The sequence below is a fragment of the Saccopteryx leptura genome, chromosome 4 (genome assembly GCF_036850995.1).
Source record: "Saccopteryx leptura isolate mSacLep1 chromosome 4, mSacLep1_pri_phased_curated, whole genome shotgun sequence".
In the NCBI taxonomy this organism is placed as follows: domain Eukaryota; kingdom Metazoa; phylum Chordata; class Mammalia; order Chiroptera; family Emballonuridae; genus Saccopteryx; species Saccopteryx leptura.
In genome coordinates, this window is record NC_089506.1 from 215,870,174 (window position 1) to 215,894,580 (window position 24,407).

The 24,407-nt window shown below is 52.3% G+C and overlaps 1 protein-coding gene across 3 annotated transcripts in view; it reads left to right on the forward strand.

The window, feature by feature from the left end:
• Window positions 1-24,407, forward strand: part of KATNIP (katanin interacting protein) — a 198,132-nt gene that overhangs the window by 4,698 nt on the left and 169,027 nt on the right. For all 3 annotated transcript variants that reach the window (XM_066383111.1, XM_066383112.1, XM_066383113.1), the window contains exon 2: window positions 18,579-18,634. In XM_066383111.1, the coding sequence (XP_066239208.1) occupies window positions 18,579-18,634 (56 nt within the window). The remainder of the gene's footprint in view (window positions 1-18,578; window positions 18,635-24,407) is intronic.

Below are 24,407 nucleotides of genomic sequence, written 5' to 3' on the forward strand. Positions count from 1 at the left end.
GTTGAATATATAGATTGCTTTGGGTAGTATGAACATTTTAATGATATTAATTCTTCCTTACCATGAACACAGTAAAGGGGCCCTCGGGATACGACAGTCTCAACATAATGGCGTTTCAAGTTTACGACGCTTACTCCCATATAATATAGTTGTAATTCCAGTTTGGTCCTTGCAGGAGCTCTGAGTGTAGCTTCTACCCACTCTGCCACCATCTTTGATCTAAAAGTGACATTTTATACAATATACAGTATATGGGTAGTTCAGCTGGCAATTTGAGTTTTTTTCTGGGATCAACCATTGTACTTGGGTTTGTAGCAGAAGTGCTTTATGTATACTTCCCATTTTTTCCACACAGAGTGATCAAAAACATGTATTTATGGGTTGAGATCTAACAAAATGAATTTTTACTGTTTCATCAGGAAAATCTTAAGTGAAAATGTTTTGTTTGTTTCTTTTGTGAATTCATGGCAGTAAAGAAAATACTGACTCAGTACCGTTTAGTGCCACTGCCTGTAGATACTCAGGCGACAGGCAGTTTTACCTACTGTTGCTTTTGCATCTTCAGTACCAATGACTAACACAGCGAAGATGTTTTAGGATTGTGACAAAATCAGGTTTGTCTTTGGGAACCTCTTTTCCTCGCAGGATCAGTGGAACACACTTTGAGAAACATGGCTGTCGACTATTTTCAAGAAGTCTGCTCAGTCACGTCTAATTTTATTTATATATATATATATATATATATATATATATATATATATATATATATATTTTTTTTTTTTTTTTTTTTTTTTTTTTTTTTTTTTGCATTTTTCTGAAGCTGGAAACAGGGAAAGACAGTCAGACAGACTCCCGCATGCGCCCAACCGGGATCCACCCGGCACGCCCACCAGGGGGCGGCGCTCTGCCCATCCTGGGCGTCGCCATGTTGCGACCAGAGCCACTCTAGCGCCTGAGGCAGAGGCCAAGGAGCCATCCCCAGCGCCCTGGCCATCTTTGCTCCAATGGAGCCTTGGCTGCGGGAGAAGAAGAGAGAGACAGAGAGGAAGGCGCGGCAGAGGGGTGGAGAAGCAAATGGGCGCTTCTCCTGTGTGCCCTGGCCGGGAATCGAACCCAGGTCCTCCGCACGCTAGGCCAACGCTCTACCGCTGAGTCACGTCTAATTGATCGCGTCTCAGCTGTTCTAGAACATTGTCCTGGCCCAATTGAAGAACCTGATCATTTTTAGATTGGTTACAAAAGGGAGACCTTTGTTGTCTTTAAGAAAGTATTTGCCCTGAGATTAAACATTCAAAGGAGCCCTTTTTTCTATTTCAGTTTTTAAAACTTTGTCTTATGTGCCGTTTTATAGGCACATACCTGTTGGATAAAGCAATACGCGCCTTGATGAATTGTGGTTCTAGCCAACTAGGTAAGCCAAGCCAGGCTTTTTTAGAAAGGTGTTTACTTCCGAAAATCACAAGCTTAAATGTCTACCAAATATCCCTAGACTGGATGGATTGTAGTTGGGTTTATTTTGCATGTCCAGATCGCATTGCCTTTTTTTTTTTTTTTTTTTAATTTTTATGCAACTTCATGACTTTTATTTGTGGTGCCTGTGCTTTGTCTCGAAAATACCTTCTTCCCCTGCCCCAGACAGTGTCCAGGGAGGGGAGATCGCATCGCTTTTTAACAACATTTTTCCTGGCTTGTTGGTTTTAGCTTTGGGCTCTGTGATGCAATGTGAGGTAATGCTGGTGGTTCTGGGGGTGGGGGTGGGGGTGGGGGTGGGGTGCTTCTGGCCGCCCTGGGTCTGAATCTCATTTGAGTACCCAGGTGTCTCTAAGCCTTGTTTTTGCTGTCAGTAAGATGGAGATGATGATGGCGCTTACCTTGTTTTGTTTGGTAACCAATTGGTGAATCTGTCGTGTGGATTCAATGAGACTGTGCATGAATGTATGGACCACCGGTGTGGCGTGGAAAACGGGCTCTGACTGGGTAGCTAACACTGTCACTCTGCCACTGGGCGCTTCCTCCACGCTGCCCACAGAAGAGGGAGGAGGAAATCTTAGGAAGTCCTCCAGCAAAAAATAATCTTTGTAATTAGCTCATTCTTTGTTTAAAAAATAACCAATGTTTAACTTTTGTTTGTTTGTTTGTTTCCATCAAGGTGACTTGGCAGTGTGTGAGTCTTCTGCCCGTGAAAATGGTCACCTTTCTGTAAAAGTCAGATTTCCTCCAGTGCTTTCAAAATATGAGCTGGCTTAGAAAAAAAATTATTTTTTCTACTCAGTTTTCAAGGAACATAATAATTAGACAAAAGTTCAGCACATCAGTATAATTAGAAAGGGTTTTAAAGCTGCTCACTTGCTTTTGCGCCCCCCAGAGCAAATATGTGACATTTCCCTGTTTACACTGTTCATTTGCTTAGCAAACTCTCTCAAAGAATTAATAATGCTAAGATGAACTTCAGCCTAGCTTGTCTAAATAATCCCAAACTGCAAAATGGGCAAGGGTTGACTCAGTCTGGTTTTGTAGAAGGTGTGGAGTCAGCGTGGCCGGTCTTTTCTGTTCTTCTATTTTTTTTAAATTCATTTTAGAGAAGAGAGAGAAAGGGAGAGAGAGAGAGACAGAGAGGGAGAGAGGAGAGAGAGACAGAGAGAGAAGGTGGGGAAGAGCTGGAAGCATCAACTCTCATATGTGCCTTGACCAGGCAAGCCCAGGGTTTCAAACTGGCGACTTCAGCATTTCCAGGTCGATGCTTTATCCACTGCGCCACCACAGGTCAGGCCTGTTCTTCTATTGTTTTTACCGGGACGAGTGGTGATCTGTCCGTTTCTCTTACTACTTAAAATAAGCCAAGCAAAAAAGAAAAAAAATAACAACAAAATAAAAGAAAGCAAGCATTCAGCAGGCAAATGAATGTGTGGTCCATGTTGTCTCCGTCCATTCTCCTTTTCCTGCGCTGGCTCCCATCCCTGAATCGGACTCCGTTCTTTTCTCTTGATATCTTTGGCATTCTTTCCTCCATTTTAGCTTACGGACTCGGCACACAACATTTTGCTTATTTTCCTCAAGGGCATTCATTCAGTGACTCCACAATATTTCACAACCTTCCCTGCACCGGAATCCAGAGATTTCGAGACGAGTAAGGTGGAAGCCAGGCCAAGGGGAAACGGGAGTTCACTGTACTCGTCTCAGACTTTTCAGTGGAGTTAATTTCTTATTTTTATAAGTTAAAATTCTTTTATCCTCAAGAAGTAGAAATGTCCCTGGCCGTTTGGCTCAGTGGTAGAGCGTCGGCCTGGCGTGCAGAGGTCCTGGGTTCGATTCCCAGCCAGGGCACACAGGAGAAGCGCCCATCTGCTTCTCCACCCCCCCCCCCTCCTTCCTCTCTGTCTGTCTCTTCCTCTCCTGCAGCCGAGGCTCCATTGGAGCAAAGATGGCCCTGACGCTGGGGATGGCTCCTTGGCCTCTGCCCCAGGTGCTGGAGTGGCTCTGGTCGTGACAGAGCAACGCCCCGAAGGGGCAGAGCATCGCCCCCTGGTGGGCAGAGCGTCGCCCCCTGGTGGGCGTGCCGGGTGGATCCTGTCTGACTGTCTCTCCCCGTTTCCAGCTTCAGAAAAATACAAAAAAAAAAAGTAGAAATGTAGCAAATTTGAAAATGAATTCTTTATGCCAGCAGTTACAAATGGGGAGTCTCTGGCCAAAATAGCCCCCAGGCATGCTTACCCCATCATGTTTGTTCTTTAAAACTTTGAATTAGTTCTTAACATTGAAAAATTGGGAGACTTCTCATAAATATCTGGTTATGGTATTTTCTTTAAAATATTCATAGTCTGTTAACACCAAATTAGAATTCCAAGCGGGCACAGTTTCCTCCCAGGGGGAGTGGAGTGGGGAAGGAGGGCCACTTTCCAGTTCACCCCAGCACCCACCGGACTGGCTTCCCTCGCTGCATCTGGTAGCTGCCTGGGCCCCACAGCATTTGAAGTCACAATCCTGCCCCAGTATTAACCTGGACAATTAGGGGATATACAGTGTTCTCTGCCCTTAAGAACTTCATAGTCTGATGAGAGAGCCAGACATAAACAGATAATTACAATGTAATATGGAAGTTCCTAGAAGATGACATTTGTAAAGGGCTTAGCCCGTCCCAAGGCACTCTGGCCCGCTGCCTGCTTTTTGTAAATAAAGTTTTATTGAAACACAGCTTTGCCCATTTGCCTACAAATGCACATAAACAGTCTATGGCTGTTTTCAAGCTTTAGTAACAGAATTGATTAGTAAAGATCATACAGCCCACAAAGCCAAAAATATTTGCTGTCTGGCCCCTCGCAGGAAAAGTGCTGACTCCTGCGATAGAGGATCCAATCTGATTCTTGATGTGGTACGATACTCACTGTAATTGTACCCATTTTACACCACACAGCTAGTAAGCAGACCCAGGACTCAGCTGGATAAAGTCTAAACTCAAGCATTCATCATCAAAGAGCTGTCTCAGTCCTGTCCCTGCCAGTGTGTGGCTAGGTTCTCACATCTGGGGAGTGAGTCTGCAGGCGAGGCCTGCCCTTTGGGCTGGTAGAAGTGTAAACACAGTTTAAAGAGGACTTAGGATCTGACCCTAGCTACACTGTTATTTCCAAATAGGAAAGGGATGCAAGGAGCAATATGATTGGTTAGTTAGAAGGAGGAGCTTGGAATTGTTTACAGAGCACTTTATGTAAGAATAAGAAAGTATAAGTTGTCTTTAAGGCCACCAGGCTGACTACTGATGTCCCATGGGTTTTGGAAAGCCTGACCCTGTAGTCTTAACAGTTGCCCTGTGGACATAGCACATTTATTTATTTATTTTTATTTATTTATTTATTTATTTATTTATTTTTCTGAAGCTGGAAACGGGGAGAGACAGTCAGACAGACTCCCGCATGCGCCCGACCGGGATCCACCCGGCACGCCCACCAGGGGCGATGCTCTGCCCACCAGGGGGCAATGCTCTGCCCCTCTGGGGCGTCGCTCTGCGCGACCAGAGCCACTCCAGCGCCTGGGGCAGAGGCCAAGGAGCCATCCCCAGCGCCCGGGCCATCTTTGCTCCAATGGAGCCTTGGCTGCAGGAGGGGAAGAGAGAGACAGAGAGGAAGGAGGGGGGTGGGGGTGGAAAAGCAAATGGGCGCTTCTCCTGTGTGCCCTGGCTGGGAATCGAACCCGGGTCCCCCGCACGCCAGGCCGACGCTCTACCGCTGAGCCAACCGGCTAGGGCCAGACATAGCACATTTAATTGGATGATTTTCCTGGGGATTGTTTCTCTCCCTTGCCCCTGTCCCTTGGTTGGTCTGCTGGTCTCCAGCTTCATTCTTTAAATAGTGACCCACCCACTATCAAGCCCAGAGTTTTTGTACTGGGCTGAACTGGGTCCATAGCTGTGTTTCCCCATATTTAAAAATGAAGATTTTCCCATAAAAACCTGGACTTTTCAGTCTCCGGATGAAAGGGTGCTTTGGCTCCACTGGGCCTGTCTTCTGTCACAGTCCTGGTTCTCAGCACTGGGCATTTCCTTGAAAGTTGACATGTAATGACCGTGTGATCTCTTCTGACTTGTGGGGCCAGTCAATATGCGTTCGCTTTTTGCATTGAGAATATTGGCCTGACCCTGCCTGCATCTGAAATTTTAACCCCCGCCCAAGGCACCTTGGAAAGATGGCCATCTCCTGAGCGCACCATTCTCTTTCCCACCTCCCTGCCTTGCCCGTGCTGTGTTCCCTGCCACCTGTGCCCTTCTTTCGAGTCACCTCCACGCTGTAGATTACAGTGATCCCGCTGTAGATCACAGACAGCACTAACTCCTCCCACGTGGCAGGGACGCCTAGCTGCTCAGGTGTCGTGCTATCGCGGGTGGTGGGCTCCATGCCTTTCTTCTTCACTGATGGCAGAGACCCATTCTTGATCTTTTGTATGCCCAACACTTGGCCCAGTGAGCGGCCCAGGGAGATGTCAGTGAGTGCTTGCTGGGTCGACCCTGTAACCAGGAAGGAGACAAACCAATTTGTCCCTGAGTGAATTGTTGCCAGGAGTCCATAAAGCAGACAGAGAAGAGGCCCTTGCAGCCAAGCCTCCCGGCCAAAGTTCCAGACACCTGGAGCTGCGTTGGTGGACAAGTACGGCTCCCTCAGGCAGTGACCTTTGGAGCAGTGCAGTCTGGTCCTCAACACGCCCTGCCCTAGCTGCCTCTCCTGCATCCCACAGCCTCTGTGTTCTCTTCTCCCTCTAGTCCAAGAGTCTCAAACTCAACTCAGCATGTGGGCTGCAGAGCAAGATCACAGCCGTTCGGCGGGCCGCACTAGGTCTACAAAAGGCAACTGTTACGCAACACTTTTCTCACTGCAGTTGAAAACAACAACAACAAAAAAATCAGTACAACAAGCACAATCGTACATGCAGTTTACTCAGTGTCACAAAACGACCAGAAACTGTAGTTCGCATCACAACTGCTGTTAACTAAGCTAATATCTATCTAGGATGCTAGAGAAATGAAAAATACAAGTAGGCCCCTAGGCTTACTTAATTTTATCCAAAATATTTTGAACTTCGTGGATTAGTCTGCAGGCCGCACAAAATTGTTCGGGCCGCGAGTTTGAGACCCCTGCTCTAGTCAGTTACAGTCCTGTTCTGCCCCTACTTCCTGTCGCAGGGAAGTCCCTGTCCCTCTCACTTCGCAACTCAATGCTACCTTGACCATCCTGAGCTGGTGGATTCTCTTGAGACAGCCCCTGACTGACATGTCCTCTGAGGACAGCAAAGTTCTGGGTGAATGTAACACCTAGCAGGAAGCTGGAGAAGCACAGATGTCTGGTGCCCCGCGGGCACCACCACACTTCTCTGAAGTGTAAGTGACCGTGCATTTCGGGGTGTGTGTGTGTGTGTGTCCTCTCTAAGGAGTCCCACGCTAATTAGGTACATTTATGAACCCACCTGAGATCACAGAAGGTTGGAGCTGGAAGGGACTTGACATCTAGTCCAGGATCCCATTTTGGTGACGGATGTATTTATTTCAGAACCTTGGGGACACATGCAGGGGTCACAGTTGAGAGGCCAGCAGGGAACGGGCAGGTCATAGAAATGACGGCGGCAACTGGGCTTGACTTCATCGTGCAGCCTTTTGCCGCATTCTTTCAACACCTAAGTGCACTTTGCATACCTGGGAATAGTCTTCATTTTTGTAAAGAAATGTGTCCTCTACTCATTTCTCGAAATGTGTCTTTCTTCAGCTCTCTGTCATCTATGAAACAGAGATGATAACTATGTTCAGCTCCCGGGGTTGTTGGAATCGGCGGGAAGGTTGGGCACGCGGGGGCGGAGCACGTGTCCGTGTTAGCTGCGGGAGGATGATGTCAGTGTGGGTGTCGGTACCCGCTTTGCTGGAAACGTGGACACGAGCCGTCACTTTCACCTACATTTTAGGGGAAGAAAACCCTCTCAGACCTGCTGGTAAATGGCAACTTGGACTTGACCTGAGTGGCAGGGTGACAACCTGTGGGGTGGAGCCAGAGGGCACGGTGCCACCTGGCAGGTCCTTGTCCTCCGCTCCTGACAACTGTTGCCAGGCAGGAATGTAGGCCTTGTGTTGCCAGATCTTTTAATTTTTTTTTTTAACAGATTCTAGAACTCAGGATTTTTAAATGTGAACTCTCCCAAGATTTAAATGTTGGCCGAAAAATAAAAATTGCTTTAACGTTATGGAGACCAGACAAATGTCTGTGGGCTGGGCTCAGCCTGTAGATCTAATCTGGTCGCTGTTGTTGGTCGGATACCGAGGCCCAGCCATGGGGAATGACGTGCCCCTGAGGGTGGCCCAGGAGCGGGAGGGGAGGCCCAGGGTCATTCAGTCCGGTGGGCTCCCCCACCCCCAGGGCCTTCCTCCTAATGAGCCCACTCCTCGGGAAGCTCTGCAACTTGCTTCCGTCGAGATGGAGATTTCACTGTGAGCTGCCGACTAGAACCATGACTAACCAGGACAGAGGATCGGATTCATTTATTCTCCGTCTCTCTCTGTGCTCACTGTCCCTCGGGGCCACATTCTGGAGAGCAGCGGGACACACAGAGCTGGTTGAATGAAACTGCGGGCGTTTGGATTCTGAGGACTCCTCTTACCCCGTCTGGCTTCCGGGGAGTTAGTCACTTCATCTCTCAGAGGCTAGACTTCTAAATTATAAAACACAGATGAATAGTAGGACCTTCCCACAGGGCTAAGAATCAAGTAAATCCATCCCTCTCAAGAACCTAAAATGGTGCCTGGCACTTGCTGGGCTCTCAGGAAAAAAATAGCTCTCACGAGAAAACACACACCTCTTCCCTCTGGACTCCAGGGGAATCTCACGCACCATTTCTTTTGTTTTCCGACGCTTGGCAGATCATTTTTTGTGTGTGTGCGGGGTGCGGAATACAAATACTCAGAAGACACTTGAATTTGGATACACACATACACCCGTACGTAGTGGGGCAGAAGTAGGTTTACAGTTGTTTGTGTGGAAAATAATACAATAGTTAATGAACGATGATACAAGAATAAACTGTGTTTTGTGTACTCAAAACTGTAAGCCCGCTTTGGCCACACCCTGTGTTTTCACAAATGCAATGTCCTCATTTGCATTCTGTGGAGGGCTGGGAATGGGTTTGGGACCTTGTATGGTAGACACAGAAGTAGACCAGAGTCCATTTATGCCTAGAAGCACGTTGTCACATAGAGCACTGATTAGATGACAGGAGTGTGGCATTTACTTAATTTCACATAAAAAAAAAAAAATCAATGTTTTTCAATGATCTCCAATGGAGTATTAACCTCACTTTGTCGTATTTCACGTCACCATCCCGAAAGGAGCAGTGGGAGAAGGTGAAGTCTTTCTAGGAGTCCCTGAAGTCGGCGTGCCTCCTGTCCATTCCGACCTTGTCCCTTCAGAAAGTCGGTCATTCACTCAGTTATCGATTCCAGAAAGGCCTGATGTCTGCTCCATTCTGGACACTGTTCCAGGTGTGGGACGTTCAGTGACAAACAAGCCAGACGCTGGCCTCCCGATTTCACAACGCTGAAACGTAGTGGAGGAGACAGACCACAGATATATCACCAAGAAACAGATCAGATCAGAGCTGTGCAGAGAAGATTAAGGTAGGGAGGACGGGGCAGCAGGCCACTCTGTGGTCAGTCCCTTCCGGCTGAGATCTGATTGATGCGAAGACCCAGAGGCTGAGGGCGGAGGCCTCGGGCAGGAAGGAATCCTGTGTCCAAGGAGCAGGAGGATCTGGGAGGGGGAGCGGCAGGGCCGCTGGGGTGTGAGCGCACTGAAGGAGGGAGAGAGGGAGACACTGCAGCACCAAGCAGACAGGCGATGCAGGCTTATTTTTAGATGGTTTCTGTGGGATCAGTCCAGCCATAGCGGAAGCAAGGGACTACAGGTGGCTAGTGCAGCAGATACGGGGGCTCTCCGAGGGTCAAGGGAGAGGGGTGGACAGGTGTGGGTGCCAGGCTGCAGCGGGACTTGCTGAGATCCAGAGAGCCAGCTGTTTCTGGGGGACGGAACTACTGAGTGCTAAGTGCCTACTACGCACAGGGCGCTATTCTAAGTGTTTCACATGAACATTCTTAACCAAAACAGTGGACTGTAATGGGATGAGGACAGTTAGGATTCCCAAACAGGTCACGAGGGGCTGAACCAGACAAGCTGACCCCACAGCCCACCCTCTTTCCACTGCACAGCGTCGCCCCCAGGCCCCCAGGCCCCCACCTACGAGGCCAGCCAGAGAATGCATGGCCAAGCAGTTCTCAACCAAGCAAACGCACAGATTATCAGTGTGCCGGTCATAAAGAACCATTGCCAGCTGCCAGCTGTTGTTCAGGTTTGGAAAGGACAAGAGGATCTTAGCCTGACTTGTTTATCTCAGGTAATTTGGCAGCACAGCGGGCCTGGGAATTGGAGTTAGCACAGAAAATGCAAAGGAAGAGTGACAGCGTTATTGTTTCAGGCTTTCAGAAGACAGGGTGTAAGTAAAGGCCCAGAGCTGGCCTGGGGGCAGCCGGGGGAATGAAGAGCAGAACGGGTCTCACAGCCAGTGTTTACCCGGCTTTACCACAGCCGCGCTCTTTGTCTAATAGATTTCTGTTATTATGATGAGATTCCCTTAAAGAGATCCCTGTGCCAATAGAAGCGTTCATGGCATCCAGACAGATGGGAGGCGCTGTGATTTTTCGGTCTTCTGCCCAGTAACCTCTTAGGTTAGAAAGTAGAGGCCTGTTTGGTTGGGGCTGTACAGAGCTTAAAAAATTTTTAAATTACTTGTCAGCATTTAAAAATGAGAAACTGGCCCTGGCCGGTTGGCTTAGTGGTAGAGCGTCGGCCTGGCGTGCAGAAGTCCCGGGTTCGATTCCCGGCCAGGGCACACAGGAGAAGCGCTCATCTGCTTCTTCACCCCTCCCCCTCTCCTTCCTCTCTGTCTCTCTCTTCCCCTCCCACAGCGAGGCTCCATTGGAGCAAGGATGGCTCCTTGGCCTCTGCCCCAGGCACTAGAGTGGCTCTGGTCCCGACAGAGCGACGCCCCGGAGGGGCAAAGCATCGCCCCCTGGTGGGCGTGCTGGGTGGATCCCGGTCAGGCGCATGTGGGAGTCTGTCTGGCTGTCTCTCCCTGATTCCAGCTTCAGAAAAATACAGAAGAGGAAAATAAAAATAAAAATAAAAAAATAGCCCTGGCCGGTTGGCTCAGCGGTAGAAGAGCGTCGGCCTAGCGTACGGAGGACCCAGGTTCGATTCCCGGCCAGGGCACACAGGAGAAGCGCCCATTTGCTTCTCCACTCCTCCGCCGTGCTTTCCTCTCTGTCTCTCTCTTCCCCTCCCGCAGCCAAGGCTCCATTGGAGCAAAGATGGCCCGAGCGCTGGGGATGGCTCTGTGGCCTCTGCCTCAGGCGCTAGAGTGGCTCTGGTCGCAACATGGCGACGCCCAGGAGGGGCAGAGCATCGCCCCCTGGTGGGCAGAGCGTCGCCCCTGGTGGGCGTGCCGGGTGGATCCCGGTCGGGCGCATGCGGGAGTCTGTCTGACTGTCTCTCCCCGTTTCCAGCTTCAGAAAAATGAAAAAAAATAAATAAATAAAAATAAAAAATAAAAATGAGAAACTTTCTCATAAAACTGGACTTCTGGAAAGTATAATCCCACAAAACCGAGCCCACATTCCTGCAGGGACACCTGCAGCTGAAGGCACAGGGTGACTCTCTGTCAGGCTGGGCAGCTGCTCTCCAGGCTGCCCCATCCACGCCCTGTCCCCGCGCACTCCGCCGCACTTGTCTTTGCAAAGGCTGAAGGCTGGAGTCAGGATCAAGGTTCAGGAAGCTGGGTTGGGGCTGCAGGCGTGCGGGGTGGGGTAGCAATGGAGCGGAGCTGGGCGCTCCCATCCCTGGGACTGAGGGAGGCCGTGCGGGCAGCCAGGCGGGCAGCAGGGCGGAGGCAACGCCTGCTTAGCAGGTGGACCGACTCATTGCTAACCCACGTTCTTCCTCCTTGCTCTGTCCTCTCGGACGGGTTACTTTGCTTCTCTGAGCCAGGTGGCTTTGCTGTTGCACGTGCTCAGAGGGCCAGAGCCAGAGCCTTTTGCTGGGGCGGAGCTCCTGGTGGGCAGTGCTCAGGGAGCGCTGGGAAAGCGTGATTTCAGACAGCCATGACCACAGGTCTCAATTTGCCTTTCCTTTTTCTTTTTCATGTCTCATCCCATCTAGCCATTTCATAAAAACTTTACCCTCAAATACGCGAGCAGGTCACCAATAGCTTGTTGGCTTAGCTAAGAAATTGTTGTTTCCAGAAACCATTTTGTCATTTCATTCTTAGCTCCCGTGCATTACGGATGGATCTCTTACAAGAATGCCTTCTTCGTGCTCTGAAAATACTGTGTTCTCTTTTCCGCAAGCTCCGGGTGCCCGGGTTCATGGCGGCCCCTTCACCTGCGCAGACCACCCCCTCAGACCCCAGAGGGGAAGGTCCACAGCATTTCGCATTGTATCATACCTTTTAGAAACTTGAATTAGCCTTTTGGACATTTAATAGTGAAAGTTTATTTTAGTTTCTTGAATAGAATATAGATCTAAACAAACTATTCAAAAATAAAAATGATACAAAGATGATACATTGAGAAGTCACATTTGTGCAGGTGTTTGCAGGGGGTTCAGGGAATCAGAAAAGCCGATGTTAATACCCATTTTTATTTCCCCTCTTTCTTAGAGAAAAATTGCTACATATACTTTCTAGCCCTTGATTTTTTTTCACTTAGTATATGGCCATCTGTAAGATAATAATGAGCTTGCCTATTCTTTCTGCTAACTTCATAGTATTCCATTCCATTGTGTGGATTCACCATACTTACTGAGCCAGTCTGTACTCTCAGATTTATGGGTTATTTATAATATTTGCTACTGTAAATTATGATACAGTGAACACGTGACTACCTTGTATGTGTATTTGTTTCCTGTTTGGGGAGGGGAGATTCCTAGAAGTGATATTGCTAGCTCAAAGGGAAAAGCATTTTCTTTTTTTTTTTCTTTACAGTGACAGAGAGAGAGAGTCAGAGAGAGGGATAGATAGGGACAGACAGACAGGAACGGAGAGATGAGAAGCATCAATCATCAGTTTTTCGTTGTGACACCTTAGTTGTTCATTGATTGCTTTCTCATATGTGCCTTGACCGTGGGCCTTCAGCAGACCGAGTAGCCCCTTGCTCGAGCCAGCAACCTTGGGTCTAAGCTAGTGAGCTTTTTTTTTTTTTTTTTTACAGAGACAGAGTGAGTCAGAGAGAGGGATAGACAAGGACAGACAGACAGGAACGGAGAGAGATGAGAAGCATCAATCATTAGTTTTTCATTGCGCGGTGCAACAGCTTAGTTGTTCATTGATTGCTTTCTCATATGTGCCTTGACCGCGAGCCTTCAGCAGACTGAGTAGCCCCTTGCTGGAGCCAGTGACCTTGGGTTCAAGCTGGTGGGCTTTTGCTCAACCAGATGAGCCCGCGCTCAAGCTAGCGACCTTGGGGTCTTGAACCTGGGTCCTCTGCATCCCAGTCCGACGCTCTATCCACTGTGCCACCGCCTGGTCAGGCTAGTGAGCATTTTTTATTTTGCTCAAGCCAGATGAGCCCGTGCTCAAGCTGGCGACCTTGGGGTCTTGAACCTGGGTCCTCTGCATCCCAGTCCGACGCTCTATCCACTGTGCCACCGCCTGGTCAGGCTAGTGAGCATTTTTTATTTTGCTCAAGCCAGATGAGCCCGTGCTCAAGCTGGCGACCTTGGGGTCTCAAACCTGGGTCCTCTGCATCCCAGTTCGACGCTCTATCCACTGTGCCACCACCTGGTCAGGCTAGTGAGCATTTTTTATTTTGCTCAAGCCAGATGAGCCCGTGCTCAAGCTGGCAGCCTCAGGGTCTTGAACCTGGGTCCTCGGCATCCCAGTCCAACGCTCTATCCACTGCACCACCGCCTGGTCAGGGAGCATTTGCATTTTTAAGGAAATTGCCAAAACACCCTCCAAAAGGGCTGTGCCATTTTCTACTCCTCCCAGCAATGCTCAAATGCGCCCGCCTGCTTTTCTGCTCTTGCCAACAGAACAGTGTTAAACCTCTGAATTTTTGCCAATCAGATAGGTGAGAGAAAGCGGCATCTCAGTGGAGCATCTGTCATTTAAAGTAAATGACATAGATATATGAAGTGAGGGCAATGTGAGCCCTCATATTTGGACAACAGAAGAAATGATCTAATAGAAGCACCATCAGCCCAGTGGGGAGAAACAAATTCTTTGTTCGAAACCCCTCTGTAATGGGGAGGTCCCTGCAGGGACGTCTGTGCCTGTAGGGTTTCCACTGACTCACCTTTTTTCTCCAAAGCCCAAACCTGCCAACCCACCGAGCATTTCACCTTTGTAGGTGGGGGGTGAGCTTTGACTGCCTTGTTTGCCTTTCCACGGTTGGCATTTTATGGCATTTCTCTGGCTACCAGGAGCTCCAGCTTCCTTTACCCTTGAGGAATCATTTTCTTCTAATCCCCTTATTAATTGCTTTGGGAGACCAAAGTACATTAAAAGGCTGTGTGACAGAAACAATTCCTTACGTCAGACTCCCTCCCCAGCACATTCTGACCTTCTTGTACTCGTCTTTAAAGAGCTGAGGACTGAGGGGCAGGGTGCTTAGCGGATAGGCTAGGCGTGCGGGCCCTGGAGCCAGACTGCCCAGATTCAAATCAAGGCTCCTTTACTCACCAGCGCCGTGGTACCGGCAAGTGTCTGAGCCTCTCTGGGGCTCAGTGCCCCCCTCTGGTAAGAGGGATAATGGTAGCACCTACTTCATAGGGTAGCTGTCAAGAGTGAATGAGTTGAGCCTGACCAGGCGGTGGCGCAGTGAATAGAGCGTAGGACTGGGATGCGGAGGACCCAGGTTCGAGACCTCGAGGTCATCAGCTTGAGCACGGGTTCATCTAGTTTGGGCAAAGCTCACCAGCTTGAGCCCAAGGTCGCTGGCTTGAGCAAGGGGTCACTCGGTCTGCGGTAGCCCCGCGGTCAAGGCACATATGAGAAAGCAATCAATGAACAACTAAGGTGCCACTACGAAGAATTGATGCCTCTCATTTCTCTCCCTTCCTGTCTGTCTGTTCCTATCTATCCCTCTCTCTGACTCTCTCTTTGTCTCTGTCAAAAAAAAAAAAGAAAAGTGAATGTGTTGATTTATGTCCTTAGCCTGGAGCTCAGTGCAGGGCACACAGCAAACCCTGATTATTAAGGTGAGCTCACACGGTCGTGGTGACGGTGATCTGGTGGTCTTGGTGATGACAGTGAGGATGCTGGCGCTCATGCTGAGGATGTGATAGTGACAATGGTGATCAGGAGCATGCAGGGCCCTGCCGGTAACAGGCGGCATTCCGGCGACACTGAGCAGGCGGCTCGATCACTCACCCCCAGTGTTTTCATCCCCTCATTGGTTTGGAGCAGTGGGAACAATAGTGTCCATCTAACACGAGAGTCAGAGAACTGCAGCCTGTGGGCCAAATCTAGCCTGCTGTCTGTTTCTGTGAATAAAGATTTATTGGAACACACAGCCACACCCATTGGTTTGCATAGTGTCGATGGCTGCTTTCACACTGCAGTGGCGGAGCTGAGTAGTAAAAAATATTTACTATCTGGCTCTTTATGGAAAAAGGTTATTGACCCAGGCTCTAGCGGAGTGGTGGTGAGGGTAGGGAATGCAGCCCGTGTGTGGAGCTGGTGCGTAGCAGGTGTCCAGGTCGGCGGAGCTGCGGCCGCAGCGTTGAGCTTGCGCGAACTCCATGCCCTGCTCTTGTCCCCGGCCCGCCACTCGCCTCCAACCCCCAGAGGAAAGGGAGAGAGAGTAATTACAGTATGACTAGTTTAATTAGAAATGCCATAAAGTGATACTGTGCATATGCATTTTATCATGTATCATACATTTCCATATGCATCAAATATTACACGTGCGTGGTCGTCTACAGCTATGGAAGCCTGTGTCCTGGAGACTGGTGGTTCACTCCTCCTGCTCAGGGGTAATTCGGAGGCTGATTTTTCCTTGCCTGATGACTTCAGAAGCTACCATCCAAGGAAGCTCTGACTCCCCTCTAAATGGTAGTGATGAATATTATTATTTGCCTCCAGAGCAAAGTAGAACTGCATGTCAGAGTTTTCCTACCACTGAGCATAAATCCTAAGTGTGGATAAAATCTCAAATCGTAAGTGGGAGGATGATATTATCGTTAACAAAATTCAGGGTATTCACTCCTTTTTATCTTTTCCCTAGGCACACATCTGCTTTATAAAGTGAGGTACACAGGTATCATGTACATTTGGCCTTATTTACTGTTTCATAGCTGAATCTGGTGGGTCACCTTGCAAAATGCAGAGGAACATCCCCTTAATTTTGCAAGTAGTATACATGTTAATGTTACTTCCACCCCCCCACCTCCCAAATTGTTGTGAGGATAGAACGGCACACAGGCAGGAAGATACTCAGAGAAGCTGAGGGCGGCAGACAAGGCGTGGTGCCTTCCATCCTTGTTGAGAAGAAGCCGTTTCCACATCCGGTGACCTGGAGGAGAGAAAGGCTCAGTGGTGTGAGGACAGGGGCATTAGATAACAAATGCATGTAATTATAGCGAATTGTCTTCATTGGAAAATAAGCAAATTATTTTCCAACTTAATGAATAAAGAAGCTTCTAATTAACTCCAGTGGAGAGATTTGCTTTCATATTTCAGTGGTTAAGCTCTGTGTTTTTGTATTAATATTTTGTTTTTATGGCCCACCTTAGTGTTATTTTTTTGTTTGTTTTTTGTTTTTTACTGTTTCTTATTGGTATAACAGAATTTTATAGATGAAAAGCAAACCTGGAGGTAATTCAGCCAAACTTTTTTTTTTAAAGAAGAAAATATGGCTCCGAGAGGTCCTGGTGGAGCCGGTGACTTACCCAGGGTGCCCTAACCGGTTAGCTGTCCACTGGGCCAGATTCCCGGCGTGTCCAGCCAGCACAGGAAGGGCCTCAGCTAGTGCTCACCGAGCCTAACTCTGCTTCCCTCCTGCTTCCTGCCCTTTCTCTGGGCCCCTCTCGGCCCTCCTGACATCGTACTCGCCTCAGAACTACTTCCGCTGCTAAAAACATCCTGTCTGTCCCCTGGCCTCCAGCCCACTCTGTCTTGTTCCAGCTCCGGGCCCATCTGCTAGCTCCCGGCTCTGTGTCACGTGGCCTGTGCTACCTGGTGTGTCCCCCCACTGACAGCCTGAGCAAGGGTGGACAAGGGTTTGTGGGAGCTGGCCACCCTTCCCTGGCTCCTGCACCTGAGCCTCAGGGGTAGGAGGTCAGGCTGAAATTGGCCCAGTGACTCAGATCACATGATCCCTTTATCCTGGGCTGTTTCCTAAAAAATAAAGGTACAGTAGTTCTCATATAGCCCCTGTCCCCACATGCATACACCCTCTCCAACTACCGACATCCTGCACTGCAGTGGTACATTTTCTGGGGCTATTTCTCATCCCTGAATCCTGGGTTTTTGTCTTAAGGCCAAAAAAAAAAGAGTAAGGGAGGAGAGAGAGAGAGAGAGAGAGAGAACGAAAAAGGAAGGAAGAAAGAACACACACATGTACAGAATAGTCCGAGTGGGTCTGTGGAACACAATGGCAGGCCTGTGGTCAGTTTCAGACAAGTCCATTCTGTCCTGGCATTCTCTGTTAGTCTGTCCCCCGGCAGGTGGCTGGCTGGTCACAGCATCAAAGCTCATTCACGCAGATAATCCTGCTCTGGGCCTCTTAACCTCTCTGTCTCTCAGAACCAATTCCAGATTCCTGCAGCGAGGATTCTGACCGGCTGCAGCCGGGTCCGGGGTCCCACCCTGGGGCTGGGGAGGAGAGGAAGAGAGACGGGGGCCGCTCAGGGTGTCGTCAGGGCTGCGCAGATAACGCGAGAGGTGCTACCATCCCATGATACTGTATAATCTTTGGTCTCCTCCGAAGCCTCTAAGTGTCTCTTTTCTAAATCCTTGTATATATTGGCCCCAAAGTTGGGCCAAAGGTTCATCTTTGGGCATTTTCTCTTCCCTTATTCCCTTCCATCTTCTTAGAAAGAGCAAAATCCCTTGACCTCTGCTTTCCTGCCAGCTGTGAGCCCTACGCCCGCGGTGCCCCTGTCACGTGTGGACCCCCTGGAAGTGACCATGCCGAAAGACAGAGAGATGTCTTCCTCTGAGACTCGGTCCCCACCTCTTGCCTCTCCATCAGCCATCACTCAGCCTGCTTGTCCCTGCCTTCTGAGTGCTCTTGGCTCATGGGACGTGAGGTTGTGGCATTCTCATAAATAGCCACTTGAGAGTGAAGTTGGACAATTTGGGAGACACCTTGACAATGAGCAGTCACTATCATTTTCTATTTTAGAACCGAGGCAATCCATTAATTTTCCGTCAAGGAATCTTTTTATAATGGGCGCTTCCATGAAAGTTCTGAAAAGTGCATTTAGAACAGCATATATAAACGTTCTAGTGGCGATCTGTTGAATTTATGCATGCCTTCAAATGTTAGTCTTCTAGTTTTCTGAGCAAAATAACACTTTTCTCTGAAATGGCCCATTATGTGAAAGGCGGGTGATTCCCACTAATTCACATTTGTACTGTCACCTATGTGTGTGAGTTTGGGGGTCTGGTGCAGCACTTTGGGGTGCAATCATCAGAGGTTATGTGTATGCACACAGTGAAGTCATTTTATATAATCCAAACAATTTAATAAAAATGCAATTCGACTGGGAAAACTAGAGTCCATTGGCTCTTGTAGAGTGCAGGTAATGTTCTAGATTAAAGAGCTGTGGCTTTGATCATTATAGTCAAATATTGTGAGTGTATGAATTACCATTTCCTTGCTGTTGTTTTATTGCAAGAGTATACCATTTTCCCATTATAATAATAGGCTGCGTTTTCTTAAAATCACTTGATTATGATTGGTCCCGTTGATCCAGTTTGCAAATAAAAAGCTTTGGTGGTGATAAACTAGCTGTTCTAAAACAGCCTTCATTTCTGGTTCTGCTTTTGAACTGCTGCAGGTCAGACTCTGCGAAGGGCTGAGAGAAGCCGGTCCTGCTCACGGGAGAAAAAGGAGGTAAATGTGTCGCTGGCGAGGGCTGGTGGGAGGCGGCTATTCGAAGGGACCAGGGTGGGGGGCAGGCTGGGGATTGAGCATTCCTGGATCGCCTTCTCTCTGAGTCCCACACTTGAATCCTGATTAAATGATAGTTGGCAACCGGAGTTATCAACCAGTGTCACTTGCAGCAATAATCTCTTGCTGTATCAGTTAGCTTTGTCTGTGTAACAAATCACCCCACGTTTTACTGACTTAAAACAACTATGCATTTAGTTCACAGTTCTGTGGGTCTGCAATTTGGGCTAGGCTTACCTGGGCAGTTCTACTGACGGGCCAGCCTCTGCTGACCTCAGCTGGGCTCACTTATGCATTTGTAACTAACAGCTGTCACCCAGGGACTGACTATCAGGGTGCTTTACTTCTCCAATGTTCTCTCTTCCTCCAGCAAGTCAGTCATAAGGAGGTCCAAGGCTTCAAAAGTCTAAAAGTAGAAACCACAGGACCTCTGAGTCCTAGGGTCAGGACTGGCATAGTGTGACTTTTGCCACTTTCTATTTTTCAAAGTAAGGAACAGGTGAGCCCAGATTCGAGGGGTTGGGAAATAGGTCTCACTTCTTGATGGGAAATCTACAAAATATTGTGGCCATGCTTGAAACCACCTGCTCTGTGCCAGGCAGGGCTGGGACAAAGGCATGGGTGAAATAGTTCTTTTATTTTATTTCTTTGCATGAAAGAGAGAGAGAGAAAGAGAAAGGGAGGAAAGGAGAGAGATGAGAAGCATCAACTCATAGTTGCAGCACTTCAATTGTTCATTGATTGCGTCTCATACATGCCTTGACCTGGGGGCTCCAGCCAAGCCAGTGACCCTTTGCTCAAGTCAGCGACCTTGGGCTTCAAGCCAATGACCTTGGGCTCAAGCCGGCAATCTTGGGCTTCAAACCAGCAACCTTTGATTATGGAATTATGTCTGATGATTCCGTGCTCAAGCTGGTGATCCCGGATGAGCCTTCTCTCAAGCCGGCAACCTCGGGGTTTCGAACCTGGCCACCACCGGTTAGGCGAGACAGTTCTTGATCTTAGGGAGGACACAGTAGAGTTGGAAGGGAAGTGTAACAGATCATGACCACACAGGGTGAGAAAGTGCTGATTTAGTGAGAGGACAGCTGGTGTGTAGGCTGTCTCCTAAAGGGGTAGGAGTTTTCCAGGTCAAGTAGAGGGCACGGGCAGAGTCACAGAGACAGGAGACCGTGGAGCCTGAGATGGGGAGTGGCGCGGGGGCCCCCAGGTTGCCGCAGGGAGGCCTGGAGCTCGTGGGAGTTTACATTTGAGTCTTATTTAGTGTCAGAGGGCGCAGGGCCATGAAGGCGTACAGCTCATCATAAATATCGAGCAGTCCTAAAATTCACCGGTGCTTGTATCCTAACACTCCTGTCTGTAGAGTGAGGAAAGGGGGTTTCTGCAGCTCTGCCGAGGCCAGGGCCCCAGGAATGACCACCAGGCTCGTCTCTGTCTGGGCTCTGCTTCCTCTGTGGCGGTCTCCCGCGCAGCGAGCTCCGAGGAGGCCTGCAGGGTTTGGACTGCGAAGAGCCCCCGGTTACTCTGCTGTGACTTTCATCCTCTCTCTGTCTCTTTCCTCAACTGCAGCCAGAACAGCCAGTGTGGGTTTTCTTACTCAGTTAACCTGCCTGGCACGTGGCTGGGAAGTAGCTGGGGCGCTTGCTGCTGCCGCAGGGGTCTACATGTCAGCCCCAGTGGGCAGTCTGGGGGCTGAGCAAGGGTGCTCTCCTGCTCCTTCCTGGTAGGGAGATGGTTCTGGAAGCAGGCGCAGGTGTGCCGTCTCCTGCAGAGTCCTAGAGCCCTGGGCCCGGGAAAGGGGGCCAGAACGGGAGTGATCCCAGGCTGCAGACAGCTGCTCTCTCTGGGACGGGAACAGGGGTGAGGGGAGGGGGCCAGAACGGGAGTGATCCCAGGCTGTAGGCCGCTGCCCTCTCTCTGCGAGGGGAACAGGGGTGAGGGGAGGGGGCCAGAACGGGAGTGATCCCAGGCTGCAGGCCGCTGCCCTCTCTCTGCGAGGGGAACAGGGGTGAGGGGAGGGGGCCAGAACGGGAGTGATCCCAGGCTGCAGGCAGCTGCTCTCTCTCTGCGAGGGGAACAGGGGTGAGGGGAGGGGGCCAGAACGGGAGTGATCCCAGGCTGCAGGCCGCTGCCCTCTCTCTGCGATGGGAACAGGGGCGCGGGGAGGGGGCCAGAACGGGAGTGATCCCAGGCTGCAGGCCGCTGCCCTCTCTCTGCGATGGGAACAGGGGTGAGGGGAGGGGGCCAGAACGGGAGTGATCCCAGGCTGCAGGCAGCTGCCCTCTCTCTGCGAGGGGAACAGGGGCGCGGGGAGGGGGCCAGAACGGGAGTGATCCCAGGCTGCAGGCAGCTGCTCTCTCTCTGCGAGGGGAACAGGGGTGCGGGGAGGGGGCCAGAACGGGAGTGATCCCAGGCTGCAGGCCGCTGCTCTCTCTCTGCGAGGGGAACAGGGGTGCGGGGAGGGGGCCAGAACGGGAGTGATCCCAGGCTGCAGGCCGCTGCTCTCTCTCTGCGAGGGGAACAGGGGTGCGGGGAGGGGGCCAGAACGGGAGTGATCCCAGGCTGCAGGCCGCTGCCCTCTCTCTGCGAGGGGAACAGGGGTGAGGGGAGGGGGCCAGAACGGGAGTGATCCCAGGCTGCAGGCCGCTGCCCTCTCTCTGCGAGGGGAACAGGGGTGAGGGGAGGGGGCCAGAACGGGAGTGATCCCAGGCTGCAGGCAGCTGCTCTCTCTCTGCGAGGGGAACAGGGGTGAGGGGAGGGGGCCAGAACGGGAGTGATCCCAGGCTGCAGGCCGCTGCCCTCTCTCTGCGATGGGAACAGGGGCGCGGGGAGGGGGCCAGAACGGGAGTGATCCCAGGCTGCAGGCCGCTGCCCTCTCTCTGCGATGGGAACAGGGGTGAGGGGAGGGGGCCAGAACGGGAGTGATCCCAGGCTGCAGGCAGCTGCCCTCTCTCTGCGAGGGGAACAGGGGCGCGGGGAGGGGGCCAGAACGGGAGTTATCCCAGGCTGCAGGCAGCTGCTCTCTCTCTGCGAGGGGAACAGGGGTGCGGGGAGGGGGCCAGAACGGGAGTGATCCCAGGCTGCAGGCCGCTGCTCTCTCTCTGCGAGGGGAACAGGGGTGCGGGGAGGGGGCCAGAACGGGAGTGATCCCAGGCTGCAGGCCGCTGCTCTCTCTCTGCGAGGGGAACAGGGGTGCGGGGAGGGGGCCAGAACGGGAGTGATCCCAGGCTGCAGGCAGCTGCTCTCTCTCTGCGACGGGAACAGGGGTGCGGGGAGGGGGCCAGAACGGGAGTGATCCCAGGCTGCAGGCAGCTGCTCTCTCTCTGCGACGGGAACAGGGGTGAGGGGAGGGGGCCAGAACGGGAGTGATCCCAGGCTGCAGGCCGCTGCTCTCTCTCTGCGACGGGAACAGGGGTGAGGGGAGGGGGCCAGAACGGGAGTGATCCCAGGCTGCAGGCCGCTGCTCTCTCTCTGCGACGGGAACAGGGGTGAGGGGAGGGGGCCAGAACGGGAGTGATCCCAGGCTGCAGGCAGCTGCCCTCTCTCTGCGAGGGGAACAGGGGTGCGGGGAGGGGGCCAGAACGGGAGTGATCCCAGGCTGCAGGCAGCTGCTCTCTCTCTGCGACGGGAACAGGGGTGAGGGGAGGGGGCCAGAACGGGAGTGATCCCAGGCTGCAGGCCGCTGCTCTCTCTCTGCGACGGGAACAGGGGTGAGGGGAGGGGGCCAGAACGGGAGTGATCCCAGGCTGCAGGCAGCTGCTCTCTCTCTGCGAGGGGAACAGGGGTGAGGGGAGGGGGCCAGAACGGGAGTGATCCCAGGCTGCAGGCAGCTGCTCCCTCTCTGTGACGGGAACAGGGGTGAGGGGAGGGGGCCAGAACGGGAGTGATCCCAGGCTGCAGGCAGCTGCTCTCTCTCTGTGAGGGGAACACGGGTGAGGGGAGGGGGCCAGAACGGGAGTGATCCCAGGCTGCAGACAGCTGCCCTCTCTCTGCGAGGGGAACAGGGGCGCGGGGAGGGGGCCAGAACAGGAGTGATCCCAGGCTGCAGGCAGCTGCCCTCTCTCTGCGAGGGGAACAGGGGCGCGGGGAGGGGGCCAGAACGGGAGTGATCCCAGGCTGCAGGCAGCTGCTCTCTCTCTGCGAGGGGAACAGGGGCGCGGGGAGGGGGCCAGAACGGGAGTGATCCCAGGCTGCAGGCAGCTGCTCTCTCTCTGGGATGGGAACAGGGGCGCGGGGAGGGAGCCAGAACGTGAGTGATCCCAGGCTGCAGGCAGCTGCTCTCTCTGCGAGGGGAACACGGGTGAGGGGAGGGGTCCAGAACGGGAGTGATCCCAGGCTGCAGGCAGCTGCCTTCTCTCTGCGAGGGGAACAGGGGCGCGGGGAGGGGGCCAGAACGGGAGTGATCCCAGGCTGCAGGCAGCTGCTCTCTCTCTGCGAGGGGAACAGGGGTGAGGGGGAGGGGGCCAGAACGGGAGTGATCCCAGGCTGCAGGCAGCTGCTCTCTCTCTGGGACGGGAACAGGGGCGCGGGGAGGGGGCCAGAACGGGAGTGATCCCAGGCTGCAGGCAGCTGCTCTCTCTCTGCGAGGGGAACAGGGGCGCGGGGAGGGGGCCAGAACGGGAGTGATCCCAGGCTGCAGGCAGCTGCTCTCTCTCTGCGAGGGGAACAGGGGTGAGGGGAGGGGGCCAGAACGGGAGTGATCCCAGGCTGCAGGCCGCTGCCCTCTCTCTGCGAGGGGAACAGGGGCGCGGGGAGGGGGCCAGAACGGGAGTGATCCCAGGCTGCAGGCCGCTGCCCTCTCTCTGCGAGGGGAACAGGGGCGCGGGGAGGGGGCCAGAACGGGAGTGATCCCAGGCTGCAGACAGCTGCTCTCTCTCTGCGAGGGGAACAGGGGTGAGGGGAGGGGGCCAGAACGGGAGTGATCCCAGGCTGCAGGCAGCTGCTCTCTCTCTGGGACGGGAACAGGGGTGAGGGGAGGGGGCCAGAACGGGAGTGATCCCAGGCTGCAGGCAGCTGCCCTCTCTCTGCGAGGGGAACAGGGGTGAGGGGAGGGGGCCAGAACGGGAGTGATCCCAGGCTGCAGGCAGCTGCTCTCTCTCTGCGAGGGGAACAGGGGTGAGGGGAGGGGGCCAGAATGGGAGTGATCCCAGGCTGCAGGCCGCTGCCCTCTCTCTGCGAGGGGAACAGGGGTGAGGGGAGGGGGCCAGAACGGGAGGGATCCCAGGCTGCAGGCAGCTGCTCTCTCTCTGTCATGGGAACAGGGGTGAGGGGAGGGGGCCAGAACGGGAGTGATCCCAGGCTGCAGGCCGCTGCTCTCTCTCTGCGAGGGGAACAGGGGTGAGGGGAGGGGGCCAGAACGGGAGTGATCCCAGGCTGCAGGCAGCTGCTCTCTATCTGCGAGGGGAACAGGGGTGAGGGGAGGGGGCCAGAACGGGAGTGATCCCAGGCTGCAGACAGCTGCTCTCTCTCTGCGAGGGGAACAGGGGTGAGGGGAGGGGGCCAGAACGGGAGTGATCCCAGGCTGCAGACAGCTGCTCTCTCTCTGCGAGGGGAACAGGGGTGAGGGGAGGGGGCCAGAACGGGAGTGATCCCAGGCTGCAGGCAGCTGCTCTCTCTCTGCGAGGGGAACAGGGGTGAGGGGAGGGGGCCAGAACGGGAGTGATCCCAGGCTGCAGGCAGCTGCTCTCTCTCTGCAAGGGGAACAGGGGTGAGGGGA